The 27,971-nt window shown below is 42.6% G+C and overlaps 3 protein-coding genes and 1 long non-coding RNA gene across 9 annotated transcripts; 3 read left to right on the top strand and 1 right to left on the bottom strand.

Moving 5' to 3' along the window:
- Positions 1–292: 292 nt before the first annotated feature.
- Positions 293–2,245, top strand: LOC6626950 (uncharacterized). Of its 2 annotated transcripts, XR_011416945.1 has the most exons (4): positions 293–627; positions 751–1,333; positions 1,401–1,943; positions 2,011–2,245. XR_011416945.1 is itself a non-coding variant. In XM_002050904.4 (3 exons), the coding sequence occupies exons 1-3, from the start codon at positions 427–429 to the stop codon at positions 1,646–1,648; spliced, it is 1,032 nt and encodes a 343-aa protein (XP_002050940.1). In that variant the 5' UTR covers positions 293–426; the 3' UTR covers positions 1,649–2,245. The 2 variants fall into 2 exon arrangements, 1 of the variants encoding a protein (XP_002050940.1); XM_002050904.4 differs by having other exon boundaries at positions 1,401–2,245.
- On the bottom strand, positions 386–27,971 carry LOC6626951 (uncharacterized). Of its 2 annotated transcripts, none has more exons than XM_032436598.2 (3): positions 27,355–27,971; positions 25,821–27,158; positions 386–3,311 (listed from the first exon to the last, which is right to left on the bottom strand). In XM_032436598.2, the coding sequence occupies exons 1-3, from the start codon at positions 27,969–27,971 to the stop codon at positions 2,921–2,923; spliced, it is 2,346 nt and encodes a 781-aa protein (XP_032292489.1). In that variant the 3' UTR covers positions 386–2,920. The 2 variants fall into 2 exon arrangements, with proteins under 2 accessions (XP_032292489.1, XP_070066200.1); XM_070210099.1 differs by lacking the exon at positions 386–3,311 and adding an exon at positions 18,343–19,808.
- LOC26531066 (uncharacterized) lies at positions 4,227–18,032 on the top strand. 3 transcript variants are annotated; one of them, XR_004304054.2, is made up of 4 exons: positions 4,228–4,335; positions 14,433–14,530; positions 14,659–14,846; positions 14,906–18,032. It is a non-coding gene; the product is annotated as an uncharacterized lncRNA (long non-coding RNA). The 3 variants fall into 3 exon arrangements; XR_001450319.3 differs by having other exon boundaries at positions 4,227–4,335; positions 14,433–14,816; XR_001450320.3 differs by having other exon boundaries at positions 14,433–14,846.
- Positions 20,098–25,470, top strand: LOC138911383 (uncharacterized). Of its 2 annotated transcripts, none has more exons than XM_070210100.1 (2): positions 20,098–21,622; positions 21,700–25,470. In XM_070210100.1, the coding sequence occupies exons 1-2, from the start codon at positions 20,370–20,372 to the stop codon at positions 21,803–21,805; spliced, it is 1,359 nt and encodes a 452-aa protein (XP_070066201.1). In that variant the 5' UTR covers positions 20,098–20,369; the 3' UTR covers positions 21,806–25,470. The 2 variants fall into 2 exon arrangements, with proteins under 2 accessions (XP_070066201.1, XP_070066202.1); XM_070210101.1 differs by having other exon boundaries at positions 20,098–21,644.

Below are 27,971 nucleotides of genomic sequence, written 5' to 3'. Positions count from 1 at the left end.
GCTTCAGCGGACCAAAAAACCAGTAATATAACATTTGCATATATATTGCATAAGTGAACGAAATTATGATTCAGTTGTGAAAGAAAATACACATATTAATGTTATTCAATTGATTTTGCCCAACAAGCAACTAGCGCTGCAGGCATATACACATAAGCAGTATGTTTTTATTAATGGTGACCAGCGTATTGTGCTCAACGTAAGCGCACCGCAAGAGCAACATTGCGCGACTAATACAGCCAGGGTTATCGATAGTCTGCAAAAGGCAGACTGTCCACCGCTTGCGAAAATGTACTAAAAAATACATAGCGCGTTAAAATTGTTTGCATTTGGTGGCGTCGATTTTAATATTTCGTATTTGCAGTGCACTTTTCGGTGGATAAAACTATATTTATTGACAATTTGTGCAATCGCTAGTTGCCAAAAATGGACCGACGCAAAAAGCGCACATCTTCGGAGCAGTACCAAATGTACATCGAGCTCATGGAGAGCGACCCAATTTTTGCCAGTGGACGCGTGCCGCGCGATTATGATCTAAATTATTTGACCAGAAAATGGAAAGAGTTATCCGACAGGCTCAACAAATGCGGCTCCGGACCCACGCTAACAGCGGAGGAATGGCGCAAGGTGAGTTTTTCCAGCATTCACACGGCAGCCCTGTGGGTCTCTGTGTGTGCTCAATGAAGGGTATGTGGCGGGGAGGGAGGTTATGCGATTATTGGCGGCAAATGACGCGCACATTTGTTGCAGCGCCTAAACGACTGGAAGAACACGACGCGCTGCAAGTACAGACGTAGCCTGATGTCCAGCGAGAAGGACATATCCATGTCGTCACTGGAGACGCGAGCACTCAATTTGTTTGGCAAGGTGCCGGGCTCTGGGGAGACGCTAATGAACTTGAAATCGGAAAAGGATGATCAGGAGGACGACATGGAGGAATTGGGTCAACGCACGTCCGCATCGTTCCAAAAGGATCTGCAAGCGGCCGTCGAAGAGGCCATCAATGATGAGGACGAGGACGAAATGGTTGAGGAGCATGTGGATCAGGAGGATCTCACCGATGAGAACATGCACGAGGCAACCGGCGGCATCGATGGCCCCAATGTGGGTGGCACAACGGCCGTAAACACAAGTGGCGGCGGCTATCGCACCATTGTGGTGGACAACTCGACCTATGTAGAAGAGGAACAGGACCACCCCGAGCCGCCAGTAGAGCCCGTTAAGTTTGTATGCACGACCAATATACACTCGGCCGGCTCCAGCGGCGGCACCAAGCTGATCAACGGCGAGCTGCCAGTCAAGCGATTACGACGAGATCAGGTCATCTACGAAGGTGAGTGTACTTGAGTTCGCCAGAAGTTGTTGCTCTTGCTAATTTTTGCTTCAATCTGCATTTACAGTCAAGAATGCGCCGCGCTCCTATACGACCATACAGGCGGGCGGCTCACTGCCGACGCTGCACAACACAAAGATGCACCACGAACCACAAGGCACGACGCTAAGCGCCGCATTGAGCGGCCTGGATGCGCAGGAGATAGCGCATCAATTGAAGCGATTGGCGGACATTAACTACGAGACGCTGCAGTTCGAGATCGCGCGCTTTAAATTCAACAATCCTGGCTTCCACTACGAGCCGCCGCCATTATAGTCATCGCCCCAGGCAGAAACGCAAAGGAGCAGCCGCCCACAACAACAGCAACAACAACAGCAACGAGAGCGGGAGCGGGAGCAGCAGCAGCGGCAGCGGGAGCAACAGCTGCCGCAGGAGCGGGCAGTCGAGCCGAAGAAGAAGTAATAGTTATAGTTTTTATTGACACACAAACACACAGATGCTCTGCCAGTTCGAATTTGTACAATATTTACGTGAGCTGCAGACGTGAGACAGACGACAATTGAGCACTTCTGGATGGGGCATGATCGATGCCAGCCTATCATAACCTAAAGTAGCCAGTTTTTTAGTTTAAAATTTACGTAGTTCATATATTAATGCAAATCATTTTCTATATACAGTTTCAATTACGAGTACCATACACACATACACACACACACACACACACACGCATATATATTTGTATTGTAATGCTTAAAGGTACATACACATGTGAACATAGCCGAATCCTTGCTTGGCATTCGCTTTGTTCGCATTGCTACCTTTACTCTCAAGTGGAATCCATGTCAAATTGGACACATAATTTTAAACAAGTTGTATGTAAATGTAAAGAATAAAGTTTACCAATGATAAATACGCACCCACGTCTCGTCTCTGGCGCCAATTGTCTGTCCGACTTGGTCGTCGTCGCTTGCTCCACCTTTCGCTTGTTTTATTAGTTTTGTTTTCCATTTGCAGCGCGCATTCCTGTTTATTTATGAACGCCACGGATTTTTTCACTATGCCCAACACTGGCGAATCCATTAATCATCGACGGCGGCGACGTTGGCAAAGCATTTGGTGTTGGGTCACCTCGTCTGACCGCCAACTGGTGGGCGCACTTTATAACTGTTGAGCCCTTGGGGGGCGGGGGGGTGGGATGGGTCGACCAGCCCCACATGCGATGCGATGCGATGCGAAAATCATTTTAACTGTTATGCGGCCGGCCGATGCAACAAGTGCCGATGACGCGGCCGATAGCTGAGCACGGCGCGCGGCACAAAACGAGCCTGGCACGCCGCCGCTTAAGAAAATGACTTGGATGGCGACTGCGCCAATAGATCATTTGGACGCCGTGCGCTGCGAATCATAAATTACAATTGCCGCCAGTCGCAGTCGCAGTCCCAGTGCCAATGCCAGTCTCAGTCTCGGTCTAAGCCCGTCTCAGAGCCTTGCAGTCAACGTCAACGCATGCCAAACCGTTAGTTGACCATTTGGCTGCATGGGGCTTGGGCTTTGGACTGCAGTTCCGACTGCGGCAGTGCCTCGACGTTAACTGCTAACTGCACAACACGTCGTATGCTTAATCTGTTTTTGGTTTTGTGGCCCACTGCGCGTTGTGGGTGCCGCTTGCGCTTTGATGAAAGGCCTCCAAGCAAAGCTGATTAACGGGCGCACATACACACACACACACACACACACGCTGATAGATGATTGGAGATGGCATAGTCTGGTGCAGCCAGATGTCTTCTTTGCACATGGCCCCGGCTGGGGCATGGCAGGTCCATTAAATAGTTCGTGTTGCACTCGTTCCGCCGTTCCATCGACTGCGATTGGGTCTCTGGGACCGGCCTGTTGCACATGGATCAGGGCACACACATGACAGCGTGCAAAATCTGACCCTGAGGCGGGTGTTATAACAACCACAAGAACTTTAAGAACTCTGGCAAAAAATAACGAAGAATATTTTCTACAATATGTGAAGCACTCAAAATAAGCTATCGATGCGCTACTTGAAGTTGTTCAGGGCATATGGGTGCGAGTATTGTTGAGAAGCCGATTCAAGAAAAGTTAACAGCAAAAATTAAGTTCATTTAACTTTAATGCTTATCTACTACAAAGCAATTATTGTCTACTATGTGTGCAGAGGGTAGGGTAACCGACAGTCGATTAAAAAGCACTGCACATTAATTGAATTGCGACCAAACGAAACAGTGACAAAATGCAAGCAAAAGTAACTGTACTGTTAAGAAGCAACATCAAGACGGGGAAGAAGTCAAAACAAAACAAGCACAAAGTTAAAGATTCCGTTATCGGCACAGTGGGCGTAAATGCAATTGACTTTAATATGGCGTAATGGCTGTTTTAATTATACAATATAAAAGTAAAATTGTGTTTATATTAGAACTTAACTGCATAAAATTTATTCAAAAAACATTCGAATGTTATCTGGTCAAGAAAGTGTTTTTATTGTATGTGCATGTTGATTACGAGGTCTGCCAAAACGGCGGATTTCCTATTATTTAATCAATTCGATATTCCAGAAGGGTTTCAAAATATATATAAATGATACATGATGATGAGACACAAAATATATTTAAACCAAACATGGTTTGGTGGAATCCATAAATTTGGCTATTTGGATAACAACACTACAGTAGCCAATACTTTTGACCGTGACTGTAGATTTTTCAACCGAATATCTCTGTCTGCAGAATGTACACATGTATGTATATATGTAACTGTACTCTTTTCATTGAGCGACAAATATAACGCGAAGGAAGAACTCAAAACAAAAAGAAAACGCCAAAAGATGCCGTTGTTCTTATTGCGTCTTTACCTGCGTAACTGTTGCATTTAGTTGAATTGTGCGAACTGAACTGAACAGAACAGAACGTATTGTGCATGTCTATTAATATTGAACTTCGCTAATATTGGATTAATTACATTTGGAACCAGCACAAAAGGTTAGTTTTTTATTAATTTAGAAAAATGAATATAACTTGACCTTAGTAAAGGCATAAGAAGGCCAATGAAAGGCTCTGCGACAATTAGGGTGCTCAACTTAGGGACAGTGCGGTCTCGCACACAGTGTGTAGGGTATGCATGTGTATATGTGAATAGATATGTATGTATGTATCAATATCTCTGTGAGATGGCACTATACATACATACATACATACATATATTGTAGTTGTCAGCAAGAGGCATCGCTGGCGGCCCAATTGAAATCTCCACATGCAAGCATACATACACAAACATATTTATATACATGTGTGTGCATGTGTGCATGTATGTATATAAGATGTGCATATGCTTAAATGAATGTTTTATTAAACGCGTTGAGACTTTGGCGATTCATCTTCATTCGCTTCCATTGCCATTGGCTATTGGCTAGTCAGAGCCAGATCCAGAGACAGAGACAGAGACAGAAACAGGGCCACATATGCTGGGCAATACGTTGGCTCGAATCACAGCGCTTGGCTTTCAGTTACAGACCAAGTTAAGAGCATGTTTGGTTCCCTTGGCCTGGGCCAATGTTCTTTTCCGTTCTGGGCGCAAGAGTGCAAAGCGTTTTTATGCTAGCGATTATTACGCTTGATCCTAAAGCACCAAAGGGTCAATTGATGTTTGTGATGTTGCTGAATGTTGTTGCCGGCAACAACAACAACAACAACAACAAAAACAGCAACCACAAATAGGCAACAACATTTGCTGGCGTTGTTGCCCGCAATTTGCTTTGGAATTTTAAGCAGCGCGACGGTCGCATCGCCATTTACCATTTTACATTTTTACAATTTTACCAGCGTCGACGTCGACGTCGCAGTCGCAGTCGCAGTCGCTGCCGTCATCGTCATCATCATCCTCATAGACGAATATCATTTTGCAGATTTTGCTTTCGCCATGTATTCTACCTATTCGCAGTTGCCTTGTTTTTTGACCGAAAATTGCATTTCTTTTTGTCGCTTGCAGCGTTGAAGCGTCAGCAGCACTCAACGCTTCGCCTGATATTTTGTTTTGTTTTGTTTTCTGTTTTTCGTTTTCGTTTTTATATTTCTTTTACCCTTGCTGAAGATATTATAGGTTTTGTCACGCAGTTTGTAACGCTTTGGGAGTCCATGTAGTCGATGTGTTAAATCTAACTGTACAATAAGTTGTACTGTAAATTTCATATAGGCTTTATTAAAGCTGTTCCCACAATAATAGTAAAATTTAAAATAAAGCAAACGACCAGTAAAAATGAAATGTAGTAGATCATGATAACAGCTGTCGCATCGGCCCGATCAGACCGCTATATCATATAGACATGATGCGTCTATATACAATTTCATTGGTTTTGACAATATCTTGATCAATCTCTGTAATTATTATTTTTTTGTATGCATCTTGAATGTAAGCAAAATCTTTACCAAATCGGTTATCATCCATAATATGTGAATAATCGTCTATAAATGTTAATTCAATTCTATGAACAACTTTACATTAATAATACACACATGTGTGGAAAGTTTACTTCAAAGCTACTTCGCGTGAGGGTATTAAGTTGCCGGCGTGCCGGAAATAGAATTTCTTTCATACTATTTTTATGTCTAGTACTCAGACATTTGATATATCACTGCTGATATTCTTTCAACTACATTGCTTATCAACGATTTGGGCTCTTTAGTTTTTTTGTTGCTTTGGGGCGCTGTTGGACAGAAAATTGCTGTCAAAAATGTGCAAGTTGTTCTCATGCTCGTTTAATATAGAAATTATTTAAAGTTTTTTTTTTTTTTTTTTGGTTTTTTCGGGCCAATTGATGCTGGGAAAATGGCAAAGTCGTGAACGCTTTGTGCCCGGACTGCGTCAAGCATTTCATCTCGACGACTCTTACGACCATTTAATGACCTACATTCGGCGGAATGCAAATTAAAAAAAAAAAAAGAAAAAAGCTAAAGCTTACTTTCCTGTCCGCAAATATCATCTTTCAACTCGTAAACTGATGCCTCTCCCTCTCTCTGCTCGATTGCATAATTCTATAATTCTTTAATGCGGGTCTAGATTATTTGTTCTCTTTTATATTTGATGATATGATATGAGAGCAGCTTTTGTTGTCGACTACTATATAATTATATTAGCATGATCTATGTCATTAAGGTTCTATATAAATGTGTGTGTGTGTGTGTGTGTGTGTGTAGTACATGGATATCGCAATTAGTGCAACAGCAACAGGAACAGCAGCGTCTGCGGCAGCGGCAGTAAAAACAACTATCGACTGATGCGGCTAACAATATGGCCGGCGGGCGTTTATGGCCATGAGAGCGGAGGCAAACGACAGGCCATTATTGACGCCACTGGACATTGGACACGGTATGCTGGATGCGGGATGCTGGACATGGGACGCACGGAACACTAGCTGCCATCATCAGACCGGCCATTGTTGTTGTTGTTGTTGTTGTTGTTGTTGTTGACGTTGCATGCAGATTGTGCGGTACGCTAAACATGCAAAAATCGCCTAAGAGACAGCGAAAAGTACAAAATATTGAGCGCTGAAATGGTTCTAGCTATTTTGCCCATGACAGGGCGCCTGATGCAGCCCCTGCTTGGAGCTCTCCCTTGCCATCGACTGCAGGCCGCTGGCAGGCAGTCATAAACACGCACTAATTGCAGCCATGATTTGTTACACACTGCATTAATGGCGTTCGCAGGACCGCAGCAGCAGCGGCATCAGCAGCAGCAACCATTCAAACAGCAACTAAAATCAAAGCCTAATTGCCTATAAATGGCAGTTTTGCAGCAAAAACAACAACAACAACAACAATAACAGAGGCAAGGACAACAGCAACAACAAAGTGCACAAAATGTGGCGACATCAAACGTAAAGCTTTCAGCAAAGCGCCAACATCAAGCGCAGCAACAGCAACAGCAACAGCTAGCAACATGTTGGCGACACAGCAACAACAGCAACATTAACAGCAGCAGCAACAACAACAACATGTGCGTCTGCAACTTGCGACTTGCCAAGCGTTATGCCTTTTGATTTATAAACAAAACTTAGCAACAATGCTTTTGCTGCTGCTCCTGTTGCTGTTGCTGTTGCTGCTGCTGCTGCTGCTGGCTATGCAATTAGGCGCGAGATGAATGTCTGGCAGTTACAGGTGGGGTGGTCTTGTGTGTCGCCAGCATGTCCGACATATAATCGATCGATCGCCCGATATACAAATCATTTGCTTGATCTCTCACTTGCAGCAGCAGCAGCTCAGCAACAGCAGCAGCAACAGCAGCATAGATGTTGCTCGCGTGGTCAGCGCCAATTACTTAGAGCATATCAATTATTTTGACTGCAAAATAAAAACGCAGCAAATGAGCGAACTGGCCAAATGATACGCAGCAAGCTGATGCACAGCCCAAGGAGTTGCTGCTGCTGCTGTAATTGAACTGCGCGTATTGCAAATTATTATTTTGTGCATTTGCAATCGCATTGCAACTGCCTACTGGAAATGTGCAAGCCATGCCCCCTCGGTGCGTGCAGGGCCATACCGATCAACTTTAGACGCCCTCCGCTTCATCTGACCAGCTTGGGCTGCGTGTCTGTTCATATGTTTTCATTACTTTTGCCCATTATGCGTGTACGTGACGCACAATTTGAAATTGGCAGCTTATAAGCCGGATACCAGGCGACGACCAATGCGCACAATTGCAACATTGCCAGCACCGTGCGTCGTTCGTCGTCGTTGCAGTTGCAGTTGGTCCGCCCTTCCGCCCGCCCACTACCACTGCCACCGCCGCCTCCAACTGCAGCTCGTTCTTATGCTTTTGGGCCGTGTGGCTTGCGGCCATGTGCAGGCCAATCGAGCAGACCAGACCATACCAGACCAAGCCAGGCCGGGACGGGCCCGACCCGAACCCGACCGACCCGGCCGAGTGGCCCATCCAGGCGTCGCGTCCGACGTCTGTTTGTGGCTTTTGTTTGTTGTTCAAGTTTACAATTTTAATGCACTGCCACTTGACTGTTGACAGTGCAACACGCCGAGTCTCTCCCTCTCTCTCACTCTCTGCGTGTGTGTGTGTGTGTGTGTGTGTGTGTTTGCGCTGGGCTATTGATTTTATGCGCATTGCCCTGCAGTTGTCGTCGTCGCAGCTGCTTTTAACTCATTTCGCACATGCACTAAATGAATTTTCAACAGTTAAATCATTCGAAGAAACACTGTAAAATAAAACTGGTAGTAAAGAAACCGCTGAATCATGCAGCCTTTTAAGGTGAAGAATCCATTAAGGAACTGCATATCATATTTCATACAAGTATTTATATATTGAGAGCCAAGGTTTAATTATGAAATAACTGGAATTATTGTAATAAGCATGTCCTGCTTGGCAATGCAAACAGAATTGTTAATTAAGAATTAACAGCTCATTTGCACAGAATACTCGACTTAGAGATGCCCTGCATGACGATCTAAGTCGAAAAGAACTCTCCATATGAAAGCAAAGCAATCAAAATATGTAATTTAAAATATATTTGTTTGCACTCAACCTTAAATAACGTATAAGAGTGCTCTAGTTAAGCATGGTGGATTAAGATGCCATTTATCTTAGCGTATGTTTATGAAAATCGCATAGAAGGGCGACAATTCAAAAAGAGCTGTGAAGGAGCTAATGCGGGAAAAAGTGAGAGTGAATGAGGAAGAAAAAGAGAGAGACTGTTAGAGATCAGACAGAGGTAGGGAGAAATTAAGAGAGGGGAAAACTGGTAGAGAAATGAGAAAGGGAAGAATGAGACGGGGAGAAGGGGAGACGAGGTTAATAATCAAAACATATTAAGTTAAATAAAACGAAGATTTTCTTGGGCTTCTTACATATATAAGAAAACTATATGGTCTATCGACTGTTTTTGGGCTTGGGTTTTTATAGTTTGTACCTTGAACAATAACGTGAGAAGAAAAGAAGCAGAACTATCAACTATCAACTTAAGCAGAGCAAAGAAATGTGAGGAGCATCTGAAGAGTTTATGGACTCGCTGCGCCGCTGGGCCTCACAAAAATGCAGCTGCAACATAAATGTACAGTTAAATAAGGCTTAAGCGCACCGACTAACGGTTAATTTATGCCTCAAACGTAAAACTCATTACAGTTTGAAATGTAATCCTTAGTTGAAAAGCACATAGCCCCGCTCTCAAAACCGCCACGATACGTTTTAATGGGAGGAAAATGGCAATTGTCGGCGGCCCAAATCTCATTGTCAGGGCCTGGATTGTCGCTGCTGAATATGATTGAAGTACTCGTTGTTGGAGTCGTAACGAGCTGGCATCTATCATGGCCATATCAAACTGGCATCAAACAATTTCAAATGGATCGAATGAAAAATCAACTGGCGTTGAAAATGGCCAGGCCAATTGCGAAACAGGCAACAGCAGCAGCCGCCTCTCAGCCGCCTTGTTGACTGTTTTGTATGCATGCAGCGAACGTGATCGGTTGCCTAACAGCAATTTTAGCTGCTAGATATCGCTCCAGAACAAAGTGGCCAACGCGCAGCGACAATCTTGCTGCAGCGAGCAACGCACAGAAGCAGCAGCAGCGGCAGCAGCAGGGGCAGCAGCAACTGCTGCTTGCAACAGCAAACAAAACAGCAGCAACTGTTGCTGCTGTTGCTGCTGCTGCTGCTGCTGCTGCAGCTGGCTGGGGCGAATCATCGGCGCATTTCACTTTGGCCAAAGTCAATGATTGAAATTCTAAGTTGCAACTAGTTGTTGTTGTTGTCGTTGCATTTGCTGTTGACCTTTTCGCATGAGAATCGCATGCTGATGATGGATACACTGCCGCTGCGACTGTTGCTGCTGCTGCTGCTGTGGACTGAATCTGTATATAGACTTGGGCACACTGTCAGCTAGACAGTTGCTCAACTGCTGCCACAGCTGTCAGTGCGCACAGCTCGTCATGGGCAATTTAAGTGGAAGTGGAAGAAAGGTTTGGGCAGCAGCAACAACACATATACACACACACACACACACACACACACACATGCACATGCACATGCACATTCGACATGTACATCGATGGCAGAATGCCAAAGTCAAAGCCAAAGCAAATACGCGACGGATAATTGCGCATAGAACCCAAAAAAAAAAAAGAAAGAAGAAAAATTTGAAGTTAGAATGTTGTAAGCGACTGCGTAATACACGTTCACAGTCCAACAACAGCTGACAGCCAAAACTTCTTAAGCGAAATCGATTGTTCGACTTATTGACAGATTTTTTCTATCGATCTTTCGAAGTTCTCCTCAGTTCTCCTCTCCTCTTGCTCCAAAGCGGCCGCAGTTATAGGTTTGCCTGGCATATTTTCCAAGTTTTTAGACCATCATTTCAACAACTCCTCTTTCTTATCAAATCGAGAACATTTAATTTCAGGTTTAGAAAATTGATCAGTTGAGAAAAGTACAAAACATTTTAATTCTAACGAAATTTTCTGCTAAAAAATTGAGAAATTTTTGAGTTTTTGATTGTTGGAAAATCAATACACCCGTTTCAGCTTGTGAGCGGGCATCATAAAACAAGCATAGAACAAGCCTTGGCAACAAACAAGCAGCAGCAACAACAAACTGAAACTGAAACAACTTCGTTCGCGACGTCGTCTTCGCAGCGCGGAATTTCACAGCAGCATGGAAATTTGTTCGATGCCTTGTCGCCGCGTTGTTGTTGTTGCAGCTCTCCTGCTCCGCTGTGTCTCCTTTGCCAGCAGTTTGTTTTGTTTGATTTGGATTTGATTTGATTTCAGCAGCAGCAGCAACATTGGCATCAACTGCAGCTTCGGCTTATTCAAATGCCGCGCACAGTTTCTTGACCCCGCCGCGTGTGACGCAGTCGCAGTCGCAGTCGCCGTGGCAGTCGGAGTTGCAGTCGTAACTGCACATGCGCGCCGGAGCCGCCCCCGCTCGCCCCCTGCCCGCTCACGGTCCGCATGAGCCGCATCCTCCATGTTGCCAATTGCTGCTTGGCAAAAGGTTGGCTGAGCAAACGTCGCCGGCTCGACGTTTGCGGGAAATGCGATTGACGGTAATTGGTTGACGTTTGTCTTATTTAAATTTGTTTTTCTTTGCGATTTTCCTTGGCCTTCCGCTCGCCCGCCCTCCGCCTCACCCGCTGACTGCGCATGAGCTAACCTACAGCAGAATGCAGTTGAGGGACTTTTCTGTAAAGGTTTGGATGCCAGGCCAAAGAAATCAGTTGCTAATGACGATTTGGGCATGCGTGCCGTAAAGCTATGCCTGCATTGCCTTATAGAGTATACAAACTTCGTTGTGCATTGCGGCAGATCCTCCCAGCCGCAGTCGCAGTTGCCGTTGCAGTCGGCGTGCAACTTTAATTGAAATGAAATGAGTTTCGTCGATTTGTGTTCTAGGAATTTGTTTTTGATTGTTTTCTTGTAAATTTGAATGATTATCGAGGCAGTTGCAACTTGCAACAGTTGCGCAACAACAACAACAACTGGCAGCAAGAGTCGTCGACCCGCGCGTAATTGCAGAACTCTGACTGAGAACCTAGTCGAACCCTAGCCACTGCATCGACCAGTGTTCAATTGGGGGGAAGTCTCTACTTTGTCTGGGGCTCTGGGTAATTGAACTGTGTGCACTTTTAATTGTGTGTGCATGTGACGCGGAAGCGTCTAAGAACTGGGCCAGGATTTGCAGCCAGAGAACGAGAGAGAGAGAGAGAGAGGCGGAGACGGAGAGCAGGTAGGAAGCCACTGGCAGAGGGCAATTTGTTACCGCTACATCGCAAATATCGCGTATATATCGCAGATCAAGTTGCGAGCCACGCTAAGCGAAAAGCACTTCCTCAATGTTTAAATAAACATATTGAGCGACCGGTGAGGGGACGGGCGGCAGTCAAGCTCAAGATTGAAACCGAAACTGATGCGTAGTTTAGGGCGATTTACACAGTTTAAACAGACGGCGATACAAATCGCCGGCACATGAGCCGCGGCCAACTTGGAGGCTGTGTTTCAGCCATGGCAGGCAGCTGTTCCAACCGCCGCCGCCAGCTCCGCAGTTCTGGCTCTGTCTTCCTGTGTGCCATAACTGTAGCAAATGGCCAGGCAACATGCAGCCAGGCCGTTGGGCAGAATGAGAACGACAGCAACTGAGGCCTGAGATTTTTTTTGTCTTGTACCTTGAAAGCCCATTTTAAATGGGTAAGGGTATCAGGGTTGTGTGCAAGTGTATGTAACAGACCGAAGAAGGCATATCCGACTCGAGCAGTTCTATATTCTCGATCAGCATCAAAAGTCGAGTCGTTCTCGACATGACTGTCTATCGTCTCATGATAGCAGAGACTATAAGAGCTAGATATTTGAAATTTAGCTGCTTCGAGGAAATCGATAAAAATCGATTATTCAGATCAGTTTTTTGATCGTATCTTGGAGCTTGTAAGAGCTAGATACATAAAATGCAGTATCTAGCTTCTCGTATAACATACACAGATCCATTTCTGAACAACTCTTAATTAAATCGGATAATAAGCTCCGAAGTTATTATAGAATGATTTAATTAGAGTAACTGACCAAAGGAAGAAGAAATGTTTGTAACAGGGGTTCTCCTAGTCGGTCATTTTGCTGTAGATCACTTCCTTTTTGGCGTAGGCGTCTGCAGTTGGCTTTGGTACCGCGGCAGCCGGCTAGGAAAATGTTATAAATTGCATATTTGATGAACAGAGAAACGTTTATGGTTCTTGAGAGTAAAATGCGAGGCCAGCTGTGCGTCGCTTTGCCGCATGCCGCATGCCGCATGCCGCTTGTCGACTCCGTATCCGACTCAGAGTCAGAGTTGGAGTCTGCCTTTTAGCGCTTGCATGTCGGCTGATTAATTGCGCCAGCGTCATAAACGTGATGATATCGCAATGTAAGCGCATTTTTCATGTTATTCAATTCGTTGCCGCCAGCCTGAGCTTCAGCTCCAGCTACAGCTCCAGCTCCGGCTCCGGCTCCAACCGCAGCCAATCTATTTGCATAGCATTTTTGCCATACGCTCGCGCCGCAATACAAAAGACTTAGGCAACAAACTCGATCGGCTCGCACCGTTTTGGGGCCGGCGCGCAAATTAAATCTTTCGATATTGCCAACTAATTACCAACATTAACGCAATTGAGCCTCCTCTATCTATCGCTATATAGATATCTTTTTTCATTTTTTTTTTCTGTTCGCCAGTCTGTTCCGCATTCGCTCTATGTAAATGTAATGCAATCGGGATTTAATTCTTTGCCCAAATGGGCGCAATCAAATTCGTGTTTTGGCCAGGTGTCGATGCTTTGGCAGGTGTTTCGCCTCATTGTCTCGCCTCTAAGCTTAGCAGGAAGCATTTGGCATGTGTCCATAAATTATTAAGTGTTGCTCTATTGAAATTTTCGCTGCGTTATTCGAACTGGGAAACCAAAAACAACGTCAGCAATTGCGCAGTTTTCACCTGACCATGCTCCCCATTTGGTAATAGCCAGTTAACTATTGTGTGCTTGAAACGTTTAACTGAATAGTTTCTGTTGTTGTTGTTGTTGTTGATGTTAACCTCAGTGTAAGCCAATGTTTATTTATAAGGGGCAACAGGTCATAAAACTAACGCTGTCGTCTTTGAACTCAATAGAGAAGGCAAAGGGAATCGAAAGCAATTTCTTATATTTTATAATTGTTTATATTTAAAGCCTCTTGGAGAATGAGTTTCTTTAAATTCAACTAGGAACATATGTAAGAAGAAATAGAGGGAATAGCGGCTATCTTTGAGGTATTTAAATTTATTTTTCAATTAGTATAAGGACATTCTGATATTAAGTGAGAGAGTTTAGTTGGAAAATGTTCTATGAGAATGTTCTGTTCTCTTTTAGGCGATTGCCGTTTGTTAATATAGTTTTTGAATATCTCAACTGAAAAAGATTAGATTTTTTTTTAAATAAACGAAATCGAATCATAATTATCGTTTGCCGATAAAAAAAAATTGTTCCATGATCGATCGGTTCGAGTTGTAGCGATTTAAAATTTGGTTTAATTATGTCATATATAGTTTTATTTCTTGGCTGTATTGTAATATATTATTATCATTTCAGATAAAAGTCCTTACGGAACTGACATCTAATCTATAGCTTCACGGAGTTTCTTTGAAGCTTTTAGCACGCAACGAGCGCATACACGATCAATGCTGATGGTTCGTAGATGACCCACATATCTTCGATCATGCCATATCAGAGATATAGTCCTGGCGAACCTAAATACCCGAATTTTTGTAAAATAAGCAAAAATTTGGCCGAGAAATATGTATGATTTTACTTTCAGCCGGCCTTAACAGCCTTCACTGGTTCCTAGTTGGCGTAAATATCCTTGATTATACCATATCATAGATATTGTCCTGGTGAACCTAAATCAGTATATATTCGCCCAATATGCATGGAAATGGTCCAGAAATATACTGACGTGAAGTGACCACATCTCAGGTAATTTAATCCCGAATTGCAGGAGATCAGGTGCGTTGAACTCGTTGAAATCCATAGTAAAGAAATACATTAAAATTTTTTTATTTCAGGAAAAGGAACTTTTGACACAGGATTCACAGATTCACACAGGATTGTTTAGACCAAGACCAAAGAACATCATTATCGCCCTTGCAGTTTCTAAGATATGAAGAAGGATATGAAATGTGCAAGGATATGGCCGATTTATAGCCATTTTTATAAAAAGGACATTCGTTTTGCCATAACCATGCCAAGAATATCGGAAGGATACAACTTTTTGAGTGTGTGAAATGAATTGTATGGACCAGGTCTATCATCTGACAAAAGGGCATCGAATTCGTCCTTGTAGTTTCTAAGATATGGAGGATTTTGTGTATTTTGCCAGTTTTCCTTGCCCGAAAATTTTTACAAGTACAGGATTCTTAGATGACCCCATAATTTTTTGATGCAGATCGATGCAATTGGTCCTTACGATCATAAAGCACCATGTCCTGCAAAAATGTGCAAGGATATGGCCGAGTTATGGCCATTTTTCTAAAAAGGACATTCGTTTTTTGGCCATAGCCCTGCCAAATCCTGAAGGATATCGGAAGGATATACCTTTTTGAGCTCGTAGGAAGCAGGACTATCGATTCGCATTCAAGGATTTCCAGGATTCAATCAAAAATTTACCTAAAAAATTTTCCTAGGGGGTTGCTCACAAAATCGGCAAAAATCAATAAAATCAGGGCTAACTTGGCCATTTTAAGGACTATCATGATGTCCTTTGCACAGTAGATAGTCCTCGTCCCCCCAATTACGAATTAGCAATAAAAAGGACGAAAATCCTGCAAACGGCGGAGCAAAAATGCCAAATTTACAAACACAAAATAGCCTATAACTCAGCTATATCCTTGCGTATCCTGACGAGTCCTGTGTCAAATGAATTGTATGGACCGGGTTTATCATCTGGCCAAAGGGCATCGAAATCGTCCTAGTAGTTTCTAAGATATGAAGGATTTTGTGTATTTGGCCTGTTTTCCTTGCAAATTGAGGCCGAAAATTTTTACAAGTACAGGATTCTTAGATGACCCCATAATTTTTTGATGCAGATCGATGCAATTGGTCCTTACGATCATAAAGCACCATGTCCTGCAAAAATGTGCAAGGATATGGCCGAGTTATGGCCATTTTTCTAAAAAGGACATTCGTTTTTTGGCCATAGCCCTGCCAAATCCTGAAGGATATCGGAAGGATATACCTTTTTGAGCTCGTAGGAAGCAGGACTATCGATTCGCATTCAAGGATTTCCAGGATTCAATCAAAAATTTACCTAAAAAATTTTCCTAGGGGGTTGCTCACAAAATCGGCAAAAATCAATAAAATCAGGGCTAACTTGGCCATTTTAAGGACTATCATGATGTCCTTTGCACAGTAGATAGTCCTCGTCCCCCCAATTACGAATTAGCAATAAAAAGGACGAAAATCCTTCAAACGGCGGAGCAAAAATGCCAAATTTACAAACACAAAATAGCCTATAACTCAGCTATATCCTTGCGTATCCTGACGAGTCCTGTGTCAAATGAATTGTATGGACCAGGTCTATCATCTGGCAAAAGGGCATCGAAATCGTCCTTGTAGTTTCTAAGATATGAAGGATTTTGTGTATTTGGCCTGTTTTCCTTGCAAATTGAGGCCGAAAATTTTTACAAGTACAGGATTCTTAGATGACCCCATAATTTTTTGATGCAGATCGATGCAATTGGTCCTTACGATCATAAAGCACCATGTCCTGCAAAAATGTGCAAGGATATGGCCGAGTTATGGCCATTTTTCTAAAAAGGACATTTGTTTTTTGGCCATAGCCCTGCCAAATCCTGAAGGATATCGGAAGGATATACCTTTTTGAGCTCGTAGGAAGCAGGACTATCGATTCGCATTCAAGGATTTCCAGGATTCAATCAAAAATTTACCTAAAAAATTTTCCTAGGGGGTTGCTCACAAAATCGGCAAAAATCAATAAAATCAGGGCTAACTTGGCCATTTTAAGGACTATCATGATGTCCTTTGCACAGTAGATAGTCCTCGTCCCCCCAATTACGAATTAGCAATAAAAAGGACGAAAATCCTTCAAACGGCGGAGCAAAAATGCCAAATTTACAAACACAAAATAGCCTATAACTCAGCTATATCCTTGCGTATCCTGACGAGTCCTGTGTCAAATGAATTGTATGGACCAGGTCTATCATCTGGCCAAAGGGCATCGAAATCGTCCTTGTAGTTTCTAAGATATGAAGGATTTTTTGTATTTGGCCTGTTTTCCTTGCAAATTGAGGCCGAAAATTTTTACAAGTACAGGATTCTTAGATGACCCCATAATTTTTTGATGCAGATCGATGCAATTGGTCCTTACGATCATAAAGCACCATGTCCTGCCAAAATGTGCAAGGATATGGCCGAGTTTTGGTCATTTTTCTAAAAAGAATATTGGTTTTTTTGTCATAATTCTGCACTGGGGAGCAGGACTATCGATTAGCATTCAAGGATTCGACCGGAATGGGAAAACAGACCGAAAACACAAATATGTTAATTCTAATATAATGCCTTACCGTATTTTTAATGTTTCTATAAAGTATAATTATTTAATACCTGCGCAATTCCCACATTGTTGCTTCATTTATGGCTTGAGCAACTTTCAAGACGCAATTTGGTTAATTAGAATTAGTTATTACATTTTCTCATAGTTGTTGCAGCTGCAGTTGTTGACGTTAAACAAACGATAGAAATTATTCTCATTTCTATAGCTGTTCCAATTGTTTTCATTTAATATAACGCCCACAAGCGTTTGAAGGAATTACGGGTTATTTTGCATATACAATTTTAATATTTCTGAGACATTTATTAGACACAAATAGAATGTAGTTATAGTATAATATACTCTATATGCTCGTATGCTATATAAGCGATATAATTGTAATAACTAAAATGTACACGCTAAACGACTAAGACAATGCATTGCGAGAGCTTGAGCGAAAGTGAGAGGGAACTAGTTAGTTTATCTCGGTCTCCTGCTCTCTCTTTCGCTCCGCTTAGCTCTGTGCAACTAAAGACTAACGAGAGAATAGGTAATTGTAATTGTAATTAAATTGCATTAATTATAAACAATTACGAATACAGTTTCACGAAATACAATGCACAACATACGAAACAACATTTAAATTATGAGGAGAAATTAATAAATTCATTTCAACTATTTGAATATAACATTAAATATGCATAGTTTATGTTGTTGTTATTGTTGTTGTGGCTGTTGTAGGTGCAGCTGTTGCATAACTTCTTCTAGTTAAATAATGTACGAGATATATATATATATATATATGTAATATTGCTTATCTATATAATATACTTATATGCATATTGTATATGTATATGTATTTGTTCATATATGTGTGTATTTTGATATTGCTGCGGGCGTCTTCGTCTGCTCCCTTCGCCGCTGTCTTTGCTGCTGCTTCTTCTTCTGCCTCTCTTGTTGCAGCCTTTGCAAGACGAGCTTTAAGCTATATTTATGTTTTTTTTTTTTGTTTAAGCTTAGTTACAACATTCGTTAATTTTGTAAAATTTAAATGTGACTCAAACTGGAAGCGACAGCAAAATGATAAATGGCTTTTGTTTTAATTGTTTATGTTTTGTTTTTTCCTTCTTTGCCACATCGCATCGTTTAAAAATATTAACTAAAAGTGTCGCATAATATTAAATAAAACATAAAATTAAAATCACAATTTTATAGACTTGATGTGTGTAGGTGTGTGTTGTGTTGTGTGCGTGTGTGTATGTACGTGTGTGTGTGTGTGTGTGCTGTCAGCGCTTCATGTGATTGGTTTTGTTTGGTTCTTCCGTCATTTTTTCTTCACTGTATCTCCGTCTCTCTTATTATTCGTTCTCTTTCGTCCATCCAGGCAAAATATTCTTCAAAAATATTTCAGTGGAATTTTTGTATAAAGCATAGTTCTGGGCGCAGGGGAAGGCACAATTCAATTGTTAATTAAAATTGCTGCTGCAAGCTAAAATGGTGAAAGCTGCAAGAGAAACAGAGAAGAGAGAGAAACCGAGAGAAAGACTGCGAGTCAGTAAGTGCGAGAGACGGAGAGCGACTGAGATTGGAGACAGCTTGAGAGAGGAAATTAGTTTAGGTTAGCTGCACGAATTTAATAAGCAAAACAATCATAGGGCTGCACGATTTGCATTGCCACGCCCCCCGTTCGCCCAACCACCAACCCCTCGAAGCACAGCCTCTGCTCACCTGCAGGAACACACACAGCGCTAAATATTGCTGATGCTTGTTGTTGTTGTTGTTTTTGTTGTAGTTGTTGTTGTAGATGTTGTTGTTGTTGTTGTCTGTGGGTTTGTCGTTGATGGCAGCGAAACGATTTGGCAACGAATCTCCTCCACTTCATTCCAGTCCACTCTGGTCCACTCCACTCCACTCCACTCCACTACACTCCCCTCCATTCCAGCTCGACTCCGCATAGCTCGGCAACCCTTTTGACATCCTAGAGATAGAGCGTCGCCTGCTGACGCTGATCAAAATGATGCACATAGAGCTTCTTCTTGGACTTCTCCTTGGATGGCCGCAAATCCCACACCAGATTGGAGAGGCTGCGCGGCCGCGACAAGCGTCGCGTCTTCTTCTCCGGCAGCTTCTGTGAATCGCCCGATGTGCGTCCCCCGCTGCGCGACGAGTCCAGCGTTCCCTCGCGCGGATTATGGTTGTTGTGATTGTTGTTGTTGTTGCTGCTCGAGCTGCGGCTGTGCGCCAGATAGCCGTGCGAGTTGAGTATGCTGCCGCACTTGAGCACCACATCGGGCGGCGTCTGTGAGCCACCCCCGCCCCCGCCCCCACCGGCTGCTGCTGTCTTGGCTGAGATCGTCGGCGGCGTCATGGCCCCTGTATTGCTGTCCGGCGTCAGCTGCAGGCTGCTGAGGCTCTTGTATCTGTGGCGGCAATATTGTTCCAAGACAATTAAATGATTTCCCAATTAGACATTTGGCTTTACTCTAACTGGACAATTTCAGTACACTTAAAACCAAAACCAAACCAAAAAAAAACAAGACACAAAAACCAAGAAACCAAGAAACAAATAAAAACAAGTAAGAGGTTATAGCCGGGAGCTCCCGAGTAGGGGATACCCTACTAACCCGCCTCTTCCAACATCAAATGCATATATATATTCTATTTTAGAAGCAACATATCATGTTTCGTGAGTCTAGCTCTTATTATTGTAATAGGATAAGAGCATCATTGGTAACCCTAGCCAGGGTATTATAGTGTCACTATCTATGTTAATTATAACAGTACGATAAGTAAATATCGATAAAGAAAAGCGGCTGCAGAGAAGAAGTGGAAGGCAGTCTCTCTACAGTACTAGCAGTAAGAAGACGTGTTGTTAAAAATAAAAAGGCAACCCGAACATAAGTTAAATCAACGAAGAAAATCATACTATTACAATATCAGAAGTGGGATTGACTCAGAAAAAAAAAAAAAAACACAACAAAATGGAAAATATAAATATAAATGACGTGTCAATAGCGACATTGAAAAGTTGGTTGGCATTACTAAATTTGCCAACAGAGGGTACCAAAACTGAGCTGATGGCGAGATTAAATAAGGTACCAGTGGACATCCGAGACGATGCTGCAAAGGAACTTGAAGTTCAACGTAACAAGGAACAGACAATTGAGGCTCAAAATGAGTTGCAAAACATAATGCAACAACAGCATGACGAAATAGCAAATGGCGCCGAGATGCTGAAATTGATGCGTCTCGAAATTGAAGCGTCTCGAAAATTCCTAGAAGAATTTCAAGTAACGGTGAACCGCAACTCGCACATCGGCGGGAGCGACGGGGGAGAGCAAGAAAGTGAAGTCGGCGATTTATTGCAGCTAGAGGATGGTCACACTGAAGAAAGACCACGGTCGACGGATGGCAACGCTGGTGCAGCTGATTACACTGGAACGGATGGCAACGCTGGTGCAGCTGATCACGCTGGTGCAGCGGGCAACGCTGGGGCAGCTGGAAGGATCGACGAAAGTGGCAACGCTGTCGGAGGCAACTTAAATAATTGCATCCAAACTGGAGCGATGATGTTAGCCAAGGAAATTTTATTAGAATTTACTGGAGAAAGTGAGGGGCGTAAATGGGTAATGCAATTCTTCAATGTGGCCAAGATCTACAGACTAAATGATATGCAACAGCACTTGCTTTGTATAAGCAAATTGAAAGGCGGTGCTTTGAAGTGGTTGCATGCAGACCCTATGCGCATCATTGCTCCGATTGACGAGATGCTAAATCAATTGGTTTTGGCCTTCGGGGGAGGATTTTCGAAGTCGGAACTACGACAGAAGTTCGAGGATCGGGTTTGGAAACCAGATGAGGTGTTCGCCACATATTTTAGCGAAAAAAGCATATTGGCACAGGACATCAACATTGATGTAGAGGAGTTAATGGAGGGTATTATTCGAGGCATACCTTGCGAAAACTTGCGCACTCAAGCTAGTATGCATTGCTTTACCAATCCGGCTCAAATTTTACGTGCGTTTGCAGCTATAAAGTTGCCAATTAAACGGGTACGAAACCATGTAGTGAAACAAACTGCACAGGAAGCACAGGCGGACAAACAACAACGTTGCTACAATTGCAATGTTAAGGGCCATTGGGCCAAAGATTGTTTAAAGCCCAAACGGGAGGCAGGATCTTGCTATGCGTGCGGCTCAAAGGATCATTTAATAGCAGGATGTCCAAATAAAAAGTATGATATGGAAAACAAATATGTAAGATACTTAAGAATTCATTTTAGTAACTCATTTAACAAATCAATAATTGCAGAATGCCTTATAGACTCTGGCAGCCCTATTTCATTTTTAAAGGAAAAGTTTGTGCCATTAAAAGTAAAGCGTATGCCAGATGCAAATTCGTATGTAGGTTTAAATGAAAGTAAATTGAAAAATTTTGGAAAAATTTTATGTTTTATGAAGAAAAAGTTAATAAATGTTTATTTTAATGTTATAATTGTGGCAAATGAGTCTATGAGGTATGACGCTGTGCTTGGTAGAGATTTTATGGATTCTTTTGGTTTAAATATTGATTTAAGAACATTAAAAATTGTGAACGGGCATAAAGTTGATCACCAGAATAATGGTAAAAATGATATCATAGCTACAAGCTACAAAGAAAAACAAAAAAAAGTGGACGATGAAGATATCAAACACGAGCAAAATGAAACTATATTGTTAAATGATAAAATCGTTAATAAGGAAATAGTCAGTAATGAAACTGTTAGTGATGAATTAGTTAGTGAGAAAATTGTTAGTCCGGAAACGCTTGGTGATAAAGTTGGTAGTGATGAGATAGTTAGAAATAAAATAATTAGTGGTGAAATAGTTAGAAATGAAGTGATTGGGATCGAAACTGTTAGTGATGAGATAGTTAGTTATGGAGAGCTTAAGCTCGAACCTGATAGTGAAGAAGTTGTTAGTGATGAAATTATCTATAATCAAACCGGGATTGAAAAAGTGATTATAGAAGATATAGGAAACAGTGCAGTTAAAATTAATAATCATGTTAATGAAGCGCCAGTGAATAGCGAAATCATGGGAGTGTTAGAAGAGAATTTTGAGAAGGATATCTTAACAATAAGTTGGGAAGATTCTAACAAAAGAGAAAATATATATATTTTAAGTGAAGATATTGATTACAGCACAAAGTGTGAATTTGAAAATTTATTTGAAAATACTTATGTAAAAGCGAAAAGGCCAAATCAGCCAAAATTAAGACATGAGTTAAGCATAAGATTAGAAAACGACAAAGTATTTAATTGTACACCTAGGCGGTTATCTTATATGGAAAAAGAAAAGTTGCAAGAATTATTAGACGACTATTTAAAAGATGGAATCATTAGGCCAAGTTGTTCAGAGTATGCATCACCTATAGTACTAGTGAAGAAAAAAACTGGAGACATGAGGTTATGTATTGATTTTAGAAGACTGAACAAAATTATATGTAGAGACAACTACCCGCTACCATTGATCGACGATTTATTAGACAGACTATGCGGAAAAACAGTATTTTCAAAGTTGGATCTAAAAAACGGGTATTTTCATGTTTTTGTTAATGAGCAATCTATTAAATACACTTCATTTGTTACCCCTTTAGGACAATATGAATTTCTTAGGATGCCCATGGGTTTAAAAACTGCGCCACATGTATTTCAAAGATTTGTTAATAACATATTTTGTGATATGATAAAAGATAATAAGGTAATTGTTTACATGGATGATATTATGATAGCAAGTACAAACATAAAGGAACACATGGAGACCTTAAAGGAAGTGTTTATAAGACTGGTGCAAAACAAATTAGAGTTGAAATTAGATAAGTGTGAATTTTTTAAAAGCAGCGTTAAATATTTAGGATTTGTGGTGGATAGTAAAGGCGTTAGGGCTGATGAAAAAGGGTTAGAAGCGGTTAAATCCTTTCCAATACCAAACAAAATTCAGGGAGTACAAAGTTTCCTAGGGTTATGCTCCTACTTCAGGAGGTTCATTTTAAACTTTTCTATATTAGCTAAACCCTTATATGATTTATTGAAAAAAGATAAGAAATTCAAGTTTGGAGAAGAGGAGTTTAAGTGTTTTAATATGTTAAAAGATAAATTGTTAGAGGCGCCAGTACTATCAATATATAATTACAAAGAAGAAATAGAACTACATTGTGATGCCAGCGCAGTGGGATTTGGGGCTGTTTTATTTCAAAAAAAAGAAGATAGGAAATTACACCCGATTTTTTATTTTTCTAAAAGAACAACCGAAGTAGAGTCTAAATATCATAGTTTTGAGTTAGAAACGCTAGCCATCATTTACGCATTACGCAGATTTCGTATATATCTACAGGGAAAACGATTTAAAATAATGACGGATTGCAACTCTTTAACTTTAACGCTTAACAAAATAGATTTAAATCCGAGAATTGCTAGATGGGCGTTAGAACTACAAAATTACGATTTTGAGTTAGTGCATAGATCGGGCAAGCAAATGCAACATGTGGATGCGTTAAGCAGATGTTATGAGGACATTTTAGTTATTGAATCCAATAGTTTTGAGGACAATTTAGTTATTTGCCAAAGCAAAGATGACAAACTGGTAGATATTAGAAAGATGTTAGAAAAAGAAGAGCACAAGCTATTCGAAATGAGAAATGGGGTCATTTACAGAAAAACAAATGATGGCAGATTAGTTTTTTATGTACCAAAGGATATGGAAGAACATGTACTTTACAAATATCATGATGAGTTGGGACATGCTGGGAGAGATAAGATGATCGATGCCATTGGAAAGAGTTACTGGTTCCCATATATTAAGGAAAAAGCAATAAAGCATATAGGGAATTGTTTAAAATGCATTGCCTTCGCCCCCAAGACGGGTAAGAGTGAAGGACTATTACATAGCATACCGAAAGGAAACAAACCGTGGGAGATGATCCATATAGACCATTATGGACCAATTAATGCAGGAAGGGCTAATAAATATATATTGGCGGTGGTTGACGGATTTTCAAAATTTGTTAGACTATATACAGCAAAGACAACAAGTACGAAAGAAGCGATTAAGGCATTAAAAGATTATTTCAGAGCGTATAGTAGACCTAAGTTCATTGTATCGGACAGAGGGAGTTGTTTTACTGCAAAAGAGTTTGATGAATTTTTAAAAAATGAGGGAGTAACGCATATTAAAATAGCAACGGGTTGTCCGCAAGCAAATGGTCAGGTGGAAAGGTTGAATAGGGACTTGGGTCCGATGATGGCAAAAATGGCGGAGCCAGAAAATGGTTTACATTGGGATGTTATTATAGAAAATGTTGAATATGCAATAAACAACACACAACACAAAAGCATAAAGAAATTTCCAAGCGAAATGTTATTCGGATTACAACAGAAAGGAAAAGTTGTTGATGAATTAAAAGAAAAATTAGAAGAGTTTACACAGGTGAACACGTGTGATAAAAGAAATTTAGAAAATATAAGAAAGAGTGGAGAAATATATCAAAAAGAAGCTCAAATCAGAAATGAAGAGCGGATTAATAAAAAGAAGAAAGTATCAGTAGAATATAAAATAGGTGACTATGTCATGGTAAAAAATTTTGATAGCACACCAGGAGTTTCAAAAAAGTTAATACCAAGATATAAAGGGCCTTATAGTATAGAAAAGATTTTAAAAAATGATAGATACTTGTTAAAGGATGTAGAAGGCTTTCAATTATCTCGCAACCCGTACGTTGGTATCTGGAATAGCCAAAACTTTAAGCATTGGATGCGAAAATAGGCAATAAGCATTAGTTATAAAGATAGATACACATATAAAAGACAGAGATCGGGAGCTCTCTTTGTCAGGATGGCCGAGTTGTAATAGGATAAGAGCATCATTGGTAACCCTAGCCAGGGTATTATAGTGTCACTATCTATGTTAATTATAACAGTACGATAAGTAAATATCGATAAAGAAAAGCGGCTGCAGAGAAGAAGTGGAAGGCAGTCTCTCTACAGTACTAGCAGTAAGAAGACGTGTTGTTAAAAATAAAAAGGCAACCCGAACATAAGTTAAATCAACGAAGAAAATCATACTATTACATTATTTACCAAAATTGCCCAAAAAACGAGATATCGATATCGATTGCTTGGAAACGGAGTAAGTTATCGATTATCGGAAATAAACTCAATCTTTGCAGGCACTAGGAGCACCTACATCTAAAATTTCAAGTCTCTAGCTCTTATAGGTTCTGAGATCCTCGCGTTCATACATACGGAGAGACGGACAGACCCTTTATACCCATTTTTAATGGGTTCAGGGTATAATAAATAAAATGTGTTGAAGTTAAATTAAATTTCCTTTTACGAAGATTTTCTTAAATGTAGTAAAATTTGTTTGTAAGTGTAGCAATCGCTTGCCGCTTACCTGATATGAAACAGCGGCGACTGCGGCTCCAGCGTTTCTTTAACGGGCAAATGATTGTTGGGCGTCAGCACCTTGCCGTGGTGTGGGTGTGCGTGTGGGTGTGTGTGTGCGTGGTGTGCATGGGCATGCGAGTGGGCGTGGTGAGCGTTTACCGCTGCTGCAGCGGCGCTGGCCACAATGGCGGCCGTATTGTTGTTGTTGTTGCTGCTGCTACCCGGCGTTGGCGGCAGCTGCTGCTGCGAATGGCTCTGACTGTGACTGTGACTATGGCTGTGACTGTGACTGTGACTGTGACTGGTGCCGGTGCCGGTGGAGTTGCCATTGCTGCTGCTGCCGGCGCTGTGCGCATTCGCATTCTTGATATAAAGCTTTGGTAGTGTGGGACGCTGCCGCTTCTCGGCCGGCTTCTTGCCGGGTATCGTCTCAATGGGCGGCGGCACCGGCTTGATATCCTCCTGTATATGGCTGTGATGATAGTGATTGACCAGCAGCGCCGACGGATGATGGTGATGCTGATGCTGATGTAGCAGCAGCTGCTGCTGTTGCTGATGATGCGGGTACGGATGATGGTGTACTCCACCGCCGCCGCCGCCGCCGTTGCTGCTGCTATGCTTGTTCGACTCCAGGCTGCTGTAGTTGTTATTGTTGTTGTTGTTGTTGCTGCTGGGCTGCTGTGACTGTAGCTGGCCAGCGGCAGCAGGAGCTGCCGGCGCGCGTATCAGGCTGCAGTAGTTGCCATTGCCGCTGCTGTCCGTGTGATGCGACTTGAGTGTGGGCGACTCGCAGATGGGCTCGAAGCGCGACAGGCCCTTTGAGAGCGGCGTCAGGCCGCGCACATAGTCATAGATGTGATCGATCTCGTTGTACTCCTCGGCGATGTCGGCGCTGTTGAGCGCCTGCTGCTGCTGCTTGGACCAGGAGTCGCAGCTGGCGCTCTTGCGCAGCACATAGCCGCTCTCGACCCAACCGCTGGCCAGGCCCGCTGCGGAGGGCAGCATCACCACCGGCAGCCTGTTGCCGCTATTGCGGCTGCTGAACTTGGAGTCCTTCTTCTCCTTTTCGCTCAGCTTGAGATCGACAATCTGCAGGCGATCCCGTGCGTCCGCCAGCAGTCGCTGCGCCTTGTCCAGAAAGCGCGTATACTCTATGAAATGCTCCAGCTGCTCCATATTCTTGACGCGCTGCAGCTTAATCTTTGCATTCAACGGCACCGGCACCAGATCCGTGTCCTTCTGCAGCGGCAGCGCGAAAATCCGATCAATCTCCACGCAGCCCAGCAGCCGCAGCTCCGGCACAAAAGGCTGCTTCAGGCCCTTTGGCGCGCTGCCATGGACGAGTCTGCGCGCAGGTAAAAGGAAATAAAATATGTACATGTGATTAAGGTTTAAGGAATTGTTGCTGCTAGCAGAATAAGGGGAGCCTATCTTGCATAAGTGCACCATTAGGATGGATTCATGAAGAATTCCCTTACGGGATCGGACACCCTATAAAATTCTATAGGCCTAAGTTACGACTTGTCTGGTCTGGCACTCACCTCACAATGACGGGCATTCGCTTGAGCAGCAGATTCTTGACGGTGTGCACTCCGCTGATGCTGTCCTCGCGCGCAATCGGCGAGAACTTGGCTTTGGTATCGAGTGGCAGATTGATGATCTCGTCCTTGATATTCCGGCACTGCAGATATTTGCCGTTGTCGTTCATGGTGGTCAACAGCTCGCCGGCGTGTATGGTGCGATTCATCTGTTGGCAGCGAAACGTTTCGCGCACCAGGACGCGGGCATTGCGCCGCCTGGCCAGCTCCAGAACGGAATCGATGCAGCGCGTCGAGCGTCCATCCTCGCTGAGCAGCTCAAAATAGCCGCCGTATGTCTCCGGTATGAGCACCTTGGCGCCCACATTAGTGGGCTTGCGGCCCTCCTTGATCTTGATGGGCTGCGCCAGTATCTGATATTTTTTGCCAGCGCTCAAAAAGAGAGCCGTGCTCTGGAGCGAGGGCGCCGATAGGGTGGGCACGCCCAGCGCCTGATGCTGGCCCTTAAGTATTTTGGCCACCGCCGGCAGCGGCTGCTTGGAGAAATCGCGCAAATAAACGGGCGTCGCATCCCCAAAACGGGATGCGGCCAATATGATCTGGCCATCGGTGGCGGCCAT

This window comes from Drosophila virilis, chromosome 5 (assembly GCF_030788295.1).
Source record: "Drosophila virilis strain 15010-1051.87 chromosome 5, Dvir_AGI_RSII-ME, whole genome shotgun sequence".
Taxonomy (NCBI): Eukaryota; Metazoa; Arthropoda; class Insecta; order Diptera; family Drosophilidae; genus Drosophila; species Drosophila virilis.
The sequence above is the reverse complement of the archived record's forward strand: the minus strand, read 5'-3'. Positions and strand labels throughout refer to the sequence as shown.